At 43.9% G+C, this 14,118-nt stretch overlaps 1 protein-coding gene across 2 annotated transcripts in view; it reads left to right on the plus strand.

Moving 5' to 3' along the window:
* Nucleotides 1-14,118, plus strand: part of LOC126425022 (zinc finger protein ZFP2-like) — a 114,274-nt gene that overhangs the window by 49,106 nt on the left and 51,050 nt on the right. For both annotated transcript variants that reach the window (XM_050087930.1, XM_050087931.1), the window contains exon 5: nucleotides 1,019-1,074. In XM_050087930.1, coding sequence (XP_049943887.1) covers nucleotides 1,019-1,074 — 56 coding nt within the window. The remainder of the gene's footprint in view (nucleotides 1-1,018; nucleotides 1,075-14,118) is intronic.

A 14,118-nucleotide genomic window follows, 5' to 3' on the forward strand; every position in this document is an offset into this window, starting at 1 on the left:
CTGCAAAACACTTCCTTTCTACTGAACAATTGCTCGTAGCTTTTAAGTTATGAATTTTAGAGCCATCATTTACTACACTTTTGCTTCAGATGATCGCTCCTGTGGGATATGACTTTTGGATCACCCTGTAGAATCAGTAAATACAATAAACTGTATTAGATAAATAAAATGACATTTAATAAAGCTGTATTAGCTGTGTACATTGGCAGTGTATTACATTACAAGATTTCCACGACTTGGAAAACACCAAATACGTTGCGAAATTCACTCACCTTTGAAAAGAGCATTGAGGAAAGATTGGCCCATTGGCCCATTCTCTTCGGACAGGACGAAGCTTTCTTCCCCCCAGTACTGGAAACAGTTCCTGACTCTCACATCATACGTAGTACACGCTCGCAGATGCAAACAGGAAATGATGTTAAAGGGTGTGTGATCTGTTTGATAACCAATGAGAAAGCAGCAGACTGGTGATTGAAGCTAATTACCTCGTGTCCCTATCATAAGACAGTTGTATGATGTGCAGGTGCACTTTCACAAATAATAGTAATAATTAGGACATGCAGCAGTTATAGACTCAATATAAAAAATCCTCACTTTGGCTTCTCAATGCTTAACACAACCACATCGTCACATGGCATTTTTATCTGAAAAAATCTCAGAGGGTAAGAATATTTTGTCAAAATCATCAAAGTTTTTAGTTGCTTAATGGATTGCTTTTAATGCTATTGGTCTCCAGTTCATGTGCTTGACTGTTGATTATTTCATATTTGAGCACTATTTAACTCTGTTAATTAATAATGTTGCTCTCAAGCAGAACTGAATTCCAATAACCAGTGTGTGAGTGCTAAGAACCCTAAGGTGTTTTAACTGGCTGTGTTACTTGTTCTTGCATGTAAAGTGGATCCTCAGGATTGGTATTGCCTATGTTTGTATTGCAATATTTTTTCATCAGAGTAAATTACTTTCTTAAATGTATGTACCTTCACAATAATTGGTTCATGTATTTCTTTTGTTACAGCCAAGAGTGCAAGCAGGAATGGGATGCAGAGGAAGTTGTCGAAAGCTGTGATACAGGTATTGTCTACTTGATGCCGTTTGTCCATTTCCTATTACTTATGAACTGTGTAGGAACTCTAACGGGCATTCTAATTACCTGACTGAGTCTAAACCATTGGTAACAAAGAATACTTGAAAGTGATGAATTATAGTGTCGTGGGGAATAAAAGTTAACTCAACACTTACAGATGAAAGCTTAATAGTAAATTTTCATTAATGTGTTTGGAACGCAGAAGGGAGAGGGATAGGTAAGGGATCTGTGCTACGAGTCATCGAAGGTCACTAGCAGATGTCCTCGCACTTAATTTATACCTTAACAAGTCTATACATTGATATTATTAATGGAATCTGCCTATTCCGAATTCCTGCCAAACTGAACATTGTTTGACCCCAGTTAGTTCGGAATAGTGCGGCTATACTGTATACTTGTCTCGTAAAGTTGTAGTAGGGACACTAAAGGCCTCAGTTCCATGCACCCACAGACATATGACCAGTCCCCTAGGAGGCTCACCACTTCTTGGTGGGTTCGTGCTTGGCTACCTCGGGGCCCCAGCCTATGCAGCATTTTTTACCTTCTGTGCTGCATGTCTATCCTCTTGCTATTCTTTTTCCCCTTCCTTTGGGAACATGTCTGGGGTGTTATTGGGAATGTTCTGTGTTGTCTGTTACTGATGCAAGAACAGTCTCACCTTTGTTTTTCGCTCCCCTTTCCTTTCTTTGTTTCCCTTCTCCTCTCATTCCTCCGCTTCGGCATTTGAGGTTCCTCATTTTCTTCTTCCTCCCTGTGTGATTCTGAAGGCCGGCCCATGCGCCTGATGCATAACAGGTGACTGGGTAACACGTAATTCCCGGCCCTGGTTCGACAGGTGGAGTTCACGCATTACTTCTGGTACTGGCCAGTCCCAGGGAGGGCTGATTGCCTTAGCTGCAACCTTCCCAAATTGCTGATTGGTCCCTGTGTCAGGTATTTGGGAGGTGTGAACAATCACCTAAGGCAGGTGCACCCCCTTGTGAAGGGGGCCCCAGTTGTAAGGGGAATGCCATCGGAGACGCTGGCAATCGTGGGGGATTTTCTCACAATGAGGCAATCATCTTCCCAATCAATGTCTATGAAACGTAAACATAATGAGGCTAATCATTCAGAGACTCTTTCTGCTGCACCATGGTTCCTCGTGGTCTCACATACTAAAGACAGTCAGTCCTTCGCCATGGTAAATCCATTTATTATTCAGAAAGGTGTTGATGCAATTGCTGGCTCTGTGAAATCCTGCTCTTGTTTACAGAATGGCACTTTGCTTTTGGAGACTGCTTCTGATTCTCAAGCACATAAACTGCTTACTGCCTCGCTTCTCCACGGCTACCCTGTTCATGCCCATAGAAATTTGAATACTTCCAGTGGTGTAATTTACGCTAGGCTGCTCGACGCTCTAACCGAAGCTGAAATCCAATCTTACCTCTCTGATCAGGGTGTCATTGCTGTCCATCATGTAGTGAAAAAGGTAGATTCCTCCTTAGTGCCCACCCGCACTCTTTTTCTCACCTTTGATACAGTGGTGCTTCCGTCCAAGATCAAAGTGGACCATGAAATTATCACAGTCCAGCTGTACATTCTGAACTCAATGCGCTGCTATCAGTGTCATTTCATCCACACTAGAACATCTTGCTGAAGCCAAATGTGTAACCTGTGGTAGGGATGCACATGAGTGCGATTGTCCGCCTCCTTCTCCTCAGTGTATCAACTGCAGTGGCGCCCATGCCGCCACCTCTCGGGATTGTCCTGTGTATGTTGATGAGCGGGCTGTCAAAGAGATCCAGGTAAAGGAAAAAGTGTGTTATCCAGCTGCTCACAAGTTACTGGCTAGTCGCAAACCCTGCGTTCTCCCGTCTGGCACCTACAGTTCTGTTCTTGTTACCCCTCGCTCCATGAAGGACAGGCCACGTAGACATGCAACCTCCAATTCAGCTCATAGGTTGTGAAATCACCCAGTGTCAGGGTTGTGACATCCCCCTGTCCAGCTGTGCAACAAGCCATCAAACTCTCACCTCAAGGGTTGAAGTCATCATCCCCGTGAAGACTTCCTCTGTCCCTCTAGCCAAACAACACCCGAGTCTTCCTCTAACCAGAAAGGCTCAAAGAAGTCCACCAAAGGCAAACATTCTTCTTCGCCAACTCGAAGATCCTCTTCAACAGTGTCGCCACGTGATACCTTAGCCCGGCTGGCCTCTGTGTTGCTGGACTCCAGAGACTGACCACACAACCAAGCCGATGCTTCTGTGGACCCCATGGAGCAGGATCCTCCTGCTTCTGTGCCTTGTAGTTGTAACTCTTTACCGGCTGTCACTCGGCAGCCCTCGAGGTGACACCCCTACATCTGTTCCTTGTCATGACTCTCCTGCAATGGAACGTTCGCAGGCTTCAGTCTCTCAAAGAGGATTTGTGGCTGCTTTTAGCATCACAGTATCCCCTTGTGCTCTGCCTTCAGGAAACAAAACTTCACCCTCACAACTCCTTTGAGCTTTCACATTTCTTACCGATTGGTTTTGACCTTCCCCCTGAGGTTGGCATTCAGTCTCGTGGGGGCATCGTTCTGCTCATATGGGATGACATTCATTGTCATCCCATCTCTCTGACTTCAAGCTGTTGCAGTTCGCCTTTTCCTTCCCCACCAGACTTTTTCCCTCTGTACTATTTATGTCACTCCGTCATTTTATGTCACCAGGACAGACTTCCTTCAGCCTATTGGGCAGTTATCTCCCCCATTTTTGCTACTCGGTGACTTTAATGCGCATCATCCCCTTTGGAGTTCTCCCAGGACCTGTCAGAGAGGTGCCCTGTAATCAACTTAACTTCTTCTGCCCTAACACTGGAGCACCCACTTTCCTTTCCGACTCCTCACACACCTGTTCCCATTTGGACCTATCCTTCTGCACTGCTCAGCTTGCCCATCATCTTGAGAGGTCCGTTCTTTCTGACACCTACTCGAGCAACCATTTCCCGTGTGCTATCCATTTGCTGACTCCTACCCCACCTACATGCACACACAAATGGCAGCTTACTAAGACTGACTGGCATATTTACTCTTACCTGGCGACCTTTGAAGAACACGTTTTCCCCATTTGTGATGACCAGGTGGAATATCTCACAAATGTTATCCTTACTGCTGCAGAACATTCCATTCCACACACTTTCTCTTTACCACGTCGTGTCCCAGTTCCTTCGTAGTCTGAGGCACGCTGCTTCATTCACTAGTTCTTTTAACAGTTCTACCCCTTCCTCTGTCATGTGGGCCAACCTCCGATGGCTCTCTGGGACCAAGACCCATTCCCCAATTTCTGGCCTGACAGTAGCAGTCGATGTCATTGTGAACCCTATTGCTATCTCAAACACCTTGGGCCACCATTTTGCGGAAGTTTCGAGCTCTTACCACTATCAGCCTGCCTTCCTCCATCGGAAATGAGTGGAAGAGGCTTAGGCAATACTCTTCTCTTCACTGAAACATGAGTGTTACAATGCCGCATTTACTATGAGGAAGCTAGATCGTGCTCTCAGTTCATCCTGGTCCTCCACCCCAGGGCTAGATGCTATCCACATTCAGATGTTGCAGCACCTTACCCTTGTGAGCAAGCACTTTTTGCTTAACACATACAACCGCATCTGGGTGGAGGGCACAATTCCTGACGCTGGTGTGAAGCCACCGTCGTACCCATACCTAAGCCCAGTAAGTACAAAAACCGCCCAGTAAGTACAAAAACCTTCCTTCTAGCTGCTGCCCCATCTCTCTTACTAGCTGCATTTGCAAGGAGATGGAATGTATGATTCATGCCCTGCTGGTATGGTGGCTCAAGTCTCGCAGTTTACTGACGAATGCACAGTGTGGATTTCGAGTGAGGCATTCTGCAGTTGACCATCTCGCTACCTTATTCACCATGAATGGTTTTCTGCGGAAATCAGACTATGGTCATGTTTTTCGATTTGGAAAAGGTCTATGACACCTGCTGGAGAACTGGTATCCTCCATACTCTTTACACGTGGGGCTTCCGTGGCCGCATGCCCTGTTTCCTTCAGGCATTTTTAAAAGACCAAGTTTTCAAGGTGCCCGTGGGTTCTGCCTTGTCAGACACCTTTAACCAGGAAAATTGTGTGCCTCAGGGCTCCGTCCTGAGAATTGTCCTCTTTGCTGTTGCCATTAACCCTATAATGGCCTGTCGCCCGCCGGGCATCTCTGGCTCCATTTCTGTTGACGGTTTTTGCCACCTATTGCAGTTCTCCACAGACCTGTCTCACTGAGTGGCATCTTCAGCGATATCTTCATCGTCTTTACTCCTGGAGCATTGACAATGACTCACTTTTCCACACTGACAAAACAGTTTGTATGAGTTTCTGGCGACGTAATTGGTTTCTTCCACCATGTTTACATCTTAGGCCTGTTGCCCTTGCATTCATTGAAACTACAAAATTCCTGGGGTTCATGCTCAATAGGAAACTCTCTTGATCGTTCCATGTGTCTTACCTGGCAGCCGGCTGTACCTGGTCCCTCCCTCAGTCTCCTACGTGTCTTCACTGGTACTTACTGGAGTGCCGATCGAACCACCCTCCTCCGTTTGTACAGGTCCCTTGTGCATTGAAATCTCGACTATGGGTGCTTTGTTTATGCACCTGCACGTCCATCCCTCTTACGCTGTCTCAACACTAATCACCATCGTGGCATCCGTTTGGCCACGGGCGCCTTTTACACTAGCCCGGTTGAGAGTCCTTATGCTGAAGCTGCCGAACTACTGCTGTCCTACCACCATGACTTTCTCCTCAGGAGGTATGCATGCCGTTTGTCTGCCATGCGTGGCCTCCCATCTTACGCTGCATCCTTTGATGGTTCCTTTGATCACCAGTATGGGGCACTTCCCTCTTCTCTGTTGCCTCCTGGAGCCCGCTTTCGGCACTTGCTACAGCGGCTTAACTTCACACTACCTGCAACTTTCCCTGTGGGTGTGAACTCTTCACCGCCCTGGCTTCATGAAGCGGCCCGTGTTAACCTTGGCCTTCATTCTCTTCCTGAGGAAACTACTCCAGCCTCAGTCTATTGCCTTCAGTTTCATGACCTTTTCGTGTCACTTTGCAATAGTACCTTTGTTTAGACTGATGGCTCTTGGACTGATCGTGGAGTTGGGCGTGCCTTCGTCATTGGCACCCAAGTCTTTCAGTATCGGCTTCCAGCTGCTCAGTATTTACAGCCGAGCTCTCCACCCTGTATCAGGCCACGGAGTGCATCCGGTGACACAGCCTTTTCAATTGTGTCCTCTGCTCAGACTCACTCAGTGCCCTTCAAAGCCTATGTGCGCTGTACACTGCCCATCCCTTATTGCAGTGGGTCCAGGAAAACTGTCTCTTGCTCACTCTTGGTGGAGCCAGTGTGATGTTTCTGTGGGTTCATGGTCATGTCGATCTGCCAGGAAACGAGGCTGCTGACGCTGCTGTCGAGGCTGCAGTCCTCGTACCTCAGCCTGCAAGTACCTATATTCCCTCCCATGATCTCTGTGTTGCTATCTGTCAGGAGGTGGTGTCCCTTTGGCATCACCAATGGTCCTCCCTTCACAGGAATAAGCTCCGGCTTATTAAGCCTCTCCCAGCAGCTCGGACGACCTCCTCTCGGCCCTCCTGCCGGAAGATCATTCTAACTAGGCTGCGTATTGGGCACTGCCTTTTTAGCCATCGTCATTTGATAAGTGGCAGAGCCTCAACTCTTGATACACATTGCGCACAAGTTTTAACTGTCTGCCACTTCCTGATGGAATGCCGATTTTTTAACCATTTACGTTCCCACTTGGGTTTGCCATCTGAGCTATCGGCCATTTTAGCTAATGACGCGCGGGCTGTTGACTGCAGTTTACTTTTTATCTGCCAAAGCAATGTGGTGAAGGCCATTTAATTTTTAGTTCTGGACCTCCGTTTCTGTATGGTGTCTTTTTTAGCCCTTTATCCACTTAACTGTTTTTAGCTGTCTCCTGTTATGTCAGTTGGGACTGACTTATAGTCGCTTTTTAACTCTTCTCTGTCTTCGTGTTCTGTAGTTTTGACTTGGGCATGTATGACCCCATTTGTTTTATGTGCCCTGAAGCAAAACAAAACCAAAACCAAACATATGACCAGCCACAACAATTAAGAACTGAAAATTGTTCCATTATGAATTGCAAGGTGTGGCTGCAAGAATTCCCCAATTTGTGAGGGGCATAGCTCCAGGTCGTGGAGTAGCGTCTTTGGTTACTAATCAAAACATCCTCAGTCCCGGGTCCGAACCCTGCCATCTCTTCAATCTTGAGTGAAAATCATCAGCATTGGTGGCTGAAGACTTCTGGGATAAGAAGTCATCCTCATTCTGTCAATGGCCTTGTCAAAGAGGGCGGAGGAGCAGACAGAAGTCCAGGGCACTCTCTTGTCCTTGGGGTGGGAAACTGCCTCTAAAGGTGAAAGAATCGACAATGATCAATGGTACGAGGATGCAGAAGGCAATGGAAACCACTACATTAAAGACACGTATGATACATCAGCAGGAAATGTGGCCTGTAATTGAAAAAGTGTCATGGTAATCTCTCCATTGGCAAAAGATACCGGAATAGTCTCCCATTCAGATCTCTGAGAGGGGCTGCCAAGGGGGAGGTGACCACGAGAAAAAGATTGAATTACCAATGAACGGATAACATTTCATGAGTTAGGGTGTCGAATGTCAAAAGTTTGAACATGATGGATGTAATCTCCCCCTTCCTTCCTACTTACATCTGTTGTCCACATTAAACAATGTCCAGTCCAAGTAATTAATAAGCAGTTTATGTAGATTTGAGAGGAGCAAAGATTACAATAAACTTTCTAGTTCACCTAGCGAGTCATGTTGAGATGGCTCCAGTTCTGGATGTCTAGGGGTCTGAATCTTAAAGCTGAAAATCTCACATTAGGTCCTCACAGTTGGTTTGAACCAAATAAATCTGAAGATTGTTATTGCAGCAATTTTTCTTTTTTTATGTAATTATATTTTCTCACATTTTAGTATATCATATAGTATTTTGATTTTTTCATGTTAACAAAGCTGAAATTATATTATTTGCATAAAAATACAAGAATATGTCCAATCTCATCAGAGACAAGCTTATGATCTCCACACTCTGTGGAAATAACAGTATTCTCAATTTTTCTCAACAAATTAATTTCTAGTAGTTTCCACTACATTATTAATTTTGCTTATTATTTCATAAATGAATCCATAAATAAACATAGTAAACTGTACAGGACTGTGTAATTAATAATATAAATTTTAAGTGTGCCAATAATTCATAATTTACAATGTTTCAAAAAAAAAAGAAAAAAAAATAATAATATAACTATACCATGCATTCAGAACTAGTACTTATCGATGATAACATAATGTGTATAAAATTAAGTGAAAGTTTTCAGAAAAGCAACTGAGATAATATTGACCTGTTCAAAATTCGAAAAATAATACTGGTATCTACAACTACTGTTGAGGAAAAGTAATACTAAAGGAGGATGTCTTGTTACATAGAGAAACGAGAAAATCTGAAAAGGAAAATGATAAGACTCAGTCTAGATATAGTGGAGGTCAGTGAAGTGGAACAGAAAGAAGTGAAGGATTTCTGGCCAGATGAATGTAGGCTAACGTCAACAGCAGTAGAAAATAGTGTAATGGGAGTAGGATTCATTATGAATAGGAGGGTAGGACAGAGAGTGAGTTAATATGGCCAGTTCAGTGGTAGGGTTGTTCTCATCAAAATCAACAGCAACCCAACACAGGCAGCATTAGTTCAGGTGTACTTGCCAACGTTGCAAGCAGAACATGGAGAAATAGAGAAAGTATATGAAGATATTGAAAGTGCAACTCAGTGTGTAAAGGGAGATGAAAATCTAGTAATCATGGGGGATTGGATTGTGGTTGTAAGGGAAGTACTAGAAGAAAGGGTTACAGAAGAGAATGGGCTGGGTAGTAGGAATGAGAGAGAAGAAAGGCTAATTAAGTTCTGCAATAAATTTCAGCTACTAATAGTGAATTCTCTGTTCAACAAGCACAAGAAGAGGTGTTTTACTTGGAAAAGGACAGGAGAAATGGGAAGATGTCAGTTAGATTACATGATAGTCAGACAGAGATTCCGAAATCTTATAATGTGTACCCAAGAGCAGATATAGACTCAGATCACAATTTAGTAGTGATTAAGAGTAGGTTGAAGCTTAAGAGATTAGTCAGGAAAAATCAATGCCCAAAAGTTAGGATACAGAAGTACTAAGGAATGAGGGGATACACTTGAAGTGTTTTGAGGTTATAGATACTGTGACAATGTATAGCTTAGTAGGCAGTTCAGCTGAAGAGGCATAGACATCTCTACGAAGGGGGATCACAGAAGTTTGAATCAAAGACATAGGTAAAAATAAGGTAACGATGAAGAAACCATAGATAACACAAGAAATACATCAATTGATTGAGGAAAGAAGGAAGTGCAAAAAAAAAGGAAATTCAGACATACAAAAATACAAATCACTTAAGAATGAAATAAATAGTAAGTGCAGGGAAGCTAAAACAAAATGGTTGCAGGAAAACTGAAGAAATCGAAAAAGAAATGATTGTCGGAATGACTGACTCGGCTTATAGAAAAGTCAAAACAACCTTTGGTGAAATTAAAAGCAAGGGTGGTATAATTAAGAATGCAATAGGAATTCTACTGTTAAATGCAGTGGAAGAGCAGATGTTCTCATTCATCCACCGTCAGTGGTAGGAGCTGTAAGAGAAGTGTTCCACATCGCAGTGTGGTATACTGTTAAATTTCTGGTAGTGTACATTCCTAGAAGAGTCAGTCAGCATGTTGCTTCTTCCTTTATATTGTTGTTGTGGCCTTCAGTCTGAAGATTAGTTTGATGTGGCCCTCCACTCTGTCTATCCTGTGCAAGCCTCTTCATCTGTGCAACTTCCATCCATTTGAACCTGCTTGCTGCCGTTGAGCCTCGGCCTTGCTCTACAGTTTTTATGTCCAATTTCTTCTATTAACAAATTGATTATTCCCTGATACCTCAGAATGTGTCGTACCAACTGACTCCTTCATTTAGTCAAGTTGTGCCACATTTTTTTTCCCACCAGTCAGTTCAGTACCTCCTCATTAGTTATAAGAACTACTTACCTAGTACACTTTTCTCCTGATGACAACATCCTCCTGAGTAGTTCCCTCCCAGGTACCCATCATCAATAAGTAATACAGTAGAACTTTGTGCGCTTGATAAATGTAACGGCTGTGATTTTTCCTCGTTTTCTGCCATTTGCAGTACCTTCGTAAGTAGACCATATTGTCTAATGTTTCAAGGCTAGATCAGTAAACCATCCAGAGTAGGGTGTTCCAGTGTTGCCCCATGGGCCAATGGGTTCCATGATGCCTTCATAGTGCTTGTGGACAGGCATATACAGGTACTGTGGGCTATCTGCTAGGTGGTCTTATTTCACACATTCTTCACATATGTGAGCTGCTCGGCTGCCCCTGCCTAGAGCACGTGGCGAGTGGAGCACAATCACATACACTATGGTCTGGCTGCAAGACTGTTCGCACGTGACCTGTTTGTCTACTACTGCCTACCTGTGCCCATGCCCGCCATTGGGTACTCGAGCTGCAACAGTCTAATTCAGACTGTGATCCCTGCAACTATTGAAAAGGCTGCTGCCCACCTTCAGGAACCACCTATTTATCTCGGCTCTCCACAGATACGCACCTGATGTACGAGGGCCAATCAACAAACACTGAGACTGATTTTTGCCCGATGTAACTACAGTGATAGTTTCCTATCTGCACTATGAATATTTGAAAAGAGTGAGTTTTTATGCATAATGTCCATAGGCAGCAGCACTCTCATTTCGGTTGTTTGGTAGTAATACTCTATTTTGTAGATGCACTTTATATTTTTCATAGTAAACAATGGAGGGGATGCGAGAGGAGCAGTATGGCGCAATAAAATTCTGTGTTCATTTAAACCGTACAGCCACTGAGACTTACGAAAAGCTGCAGCAAGCATACAGTGAAGATGCACATAACTCGTGAAACAGTGTTTAGGTGGTTTGAAGACTTCGAAGAAGGTCAACTCGCCTATGTTAAGCAAGGTGAATCTGGTGTTTTGGCTTTTGCTGTGATTGTAGTCAACATCAACACAACGGCTGTGGTTTTCCGTGAGCATCGGCAGATAACATTATGAAACCTCATTGAAGTGTTGAGAATTTCATGTGGAGTGTCTATGACTATGCTTGATGATCTCCATGTGACTCGTATTTGTTCCTGTAGGTGCCATGTCTGTTGACTCTCGAACTAAAGGCTGTGCGAATGGAGACAAGCCGTGAGGAGCAGTATCTCTTTGCTGATGGAGGGGACGTGTTTCTCAAATCGATTGTCACCAGTGATGAGTCGTGGTTGAATCTTTATGGTCCTGAAGGGAAACAGGCCAGCACAGTGTGGAAACGTCTAGCTCCACCGACTCCAAGAAACGTGAAAACTGTTCCATCTGCAGTGTAAGTGATGTTAATCACATTTTTTGACTGTCATTGAATGATTTGCCAGCATACAGTTCTGCCTCACCCTACTATTACTGTAGCATACTACACGTCAGTATTAGCTAAACTGAGGAAGCACACTGCAAAGGTACAAACAGAACTTACTTGGACTAGGTGGTGGCTTCATCATGATAATGCACGGCCTCACGTAGCAAATCAACTCGTGCGGTTTCTAGCTCGATTTGACGTTACCTGTGTACTGCATCCACCTTACGGCCCTGAACTTACACACTGTGATTTTGTTATTATTCCCATCGCTAGAGGCAAAGCATCGTGGAATTCGTTTTGAGAATTCAGAAGCAGTTCTCCAGAAAAGTGAGGCAGTTCTCAAGGACCTGACAAACTACGGCCTGCATCGCATGTTCAAGGACTGGCAGACACGATATAAAAAGTGCGTTCAAATAGGAGCGAACTACTTCGAAAAATATCATGTAAATGTTGAAATAGAGTGATAAACACCTGTGGAAAAAAATCAGTCGCAGTCTCTGTTGAGTAGCCTTTGTAGTTGTGCCGACAGTACAGATATCTGTATTGCAGAGAGACACATGGCACACCACTTCAGAAAGATCCACGATTCGTGGAGAGGGCATGTGTGCATAACTTCTGTAATCTACATCCGTTTGAAACTGCTTGCTATAATCAAGCCTCAGTCTCCCTCTCCACTTTTTACCTATGAAGGTAAAATTAGGGATTCAATCTCATACAGAAATATGTAACCTTCTTGCACACTGGAGCAGGAAAGATGGGAAGTGGCAGTGGAACACCAGCACTCACACATGAGTGGCTTTCAGAGCCTGGATGTAGATGTACCAGGTGGCTGTAATTAAAGTGTAGCTCCTCCCAGAGGACCAGTGTGGGCTGTAATTATCATATGGCAATGAAACTTGGTAGATATTTTAATGCATTAGTGCGGAACTGATTTACACCGGAAAAAAGCAGTTCCAATTTTGGCCACCAGGTGCAAATGTGGTGCTGTGCATTCAAGAAAGACTTACGGAAATGTTCCTATACGTTTCAGTCAGGAACCACACGGCTGCTATGGTCGCAGGTTCAAATCCTGCCTCGGGCTTGGATGTGTGTAATGTCCTTAGATTACTTATGTTTAAGTAGTTCCAAGTCTAGGGGACTGATAACCTCAGATGTTAAGTCCCATAGTGTTCAGAGCCATTTGAACAATTTTTTAGCACTGGCAGGTCTCGTCCACCATCAGTGTGCTTGTAGGATTGTATTTGTCACCATATTTTACCTGAACTGGCTAGTATGGTCCGCGTGTAGAGGAATGTATAGCATTTTCGTTACATTGTGCTACTCCTGCCCACTTTCGAAGGAAACACATATCATTTGAGTCGGATGGTGAGGGACAAAGAAGGAGTGGTAGCTCCACTACTAGAATTTTTATTTTCCTGGCCATTCTCCTTTTTTTCTAGCCAAGTGAGACATCCTCCAGTAATAATGCAGTAATTTATATCCATACCATGTAGGGTTGATAGAAGAGATAGAGAAGATCCATCGGAGAGCAGCGCACTTCATTACAGGATCATTTAGTAATCGTGAAAGCATTACGGAGATGACAGATAAACTCCAGTGGAAGACACTGCAGGAGAGACACTCAGTAGCTCGGTACGGGCTTTTGTTGAAGTTTCGAGAACATACCTTCACCGAGGAGTCAAGCAGTATATTGCTTATTGCTCCCTCCTACGTATATCTCGCGAAGAGACCATGAGGATAAAATCAGAGAGATTAGAGCCCACACAGAGGCATACCGACAATCCTTCTTTCCACGAATAATATGAGACTGGAATAGAAGGGAGAACCGATAGAGGTACTCAAGGTACCCTCTGCCACACACCGTCAGGTGGCTTGCAGAGTATGGATGTAGATGTAGATGTAATGTTAGGAACGAGACATGAGCAGAAAAGGTCAAACAAGTGAGAAACACATAATGTTGATTTTATTATTCACTGCTGCTTACACAATTTGTTCAGTATGGCCACCGGAGATGTTGATGAGATGCTGCATTCGTAAAATGACACTATCAACATTTACTCGCAGCAGTTCTATTGGAATCTGAACAATGTGTTCCTGTATACTGGCCTTCAGATCAAGCAGAGACGAACGTGTCCTTGATAAACATATTCTTTTAGATATGCCCAGAGCTAAAAGTGACAGGGATTCAGATCAGATGATCTTGCAGGGCATGTATCTGGAGAACCTCTGAAGGTAAACATGTTCCTGAAAGATCGTATTTAGCCGATCTTTCACTGGGTGAGCAACATGAGGTGTTGCCCCGTCTTGTGTAAAAATAGTGGTTTCCACTCATTTGCGCTCTTCCAAAGCAGGAATTCCGTGCTGTACAAGGAGGTCTCGATAATGTGCGGATGTAATATTACACCTGATAGGTCCTCCGGGTGTATTATCTTCAAAGAAGAATAGACCGAGAATAAAGGTGCTTGTGAATCCACACCAAACAGTCATATAAGGT

The sequence above is a fragment of the Schistocerca serialis genome, chromosome 10 (assembly GCF_023864345.2).
Source record: "Schistocerca serialis cubense isolate TAMUIC-IGC-003099 chromosome 10, iqSchSeri2.2, whole genome shotgun sequence".
NCBI classification, from domain to species: Eukaryota; Metazoa; Arthropoda; class Insecta; order Orthoptera; family Acrididae; genus Schistocerca; species Schistocerca serialis.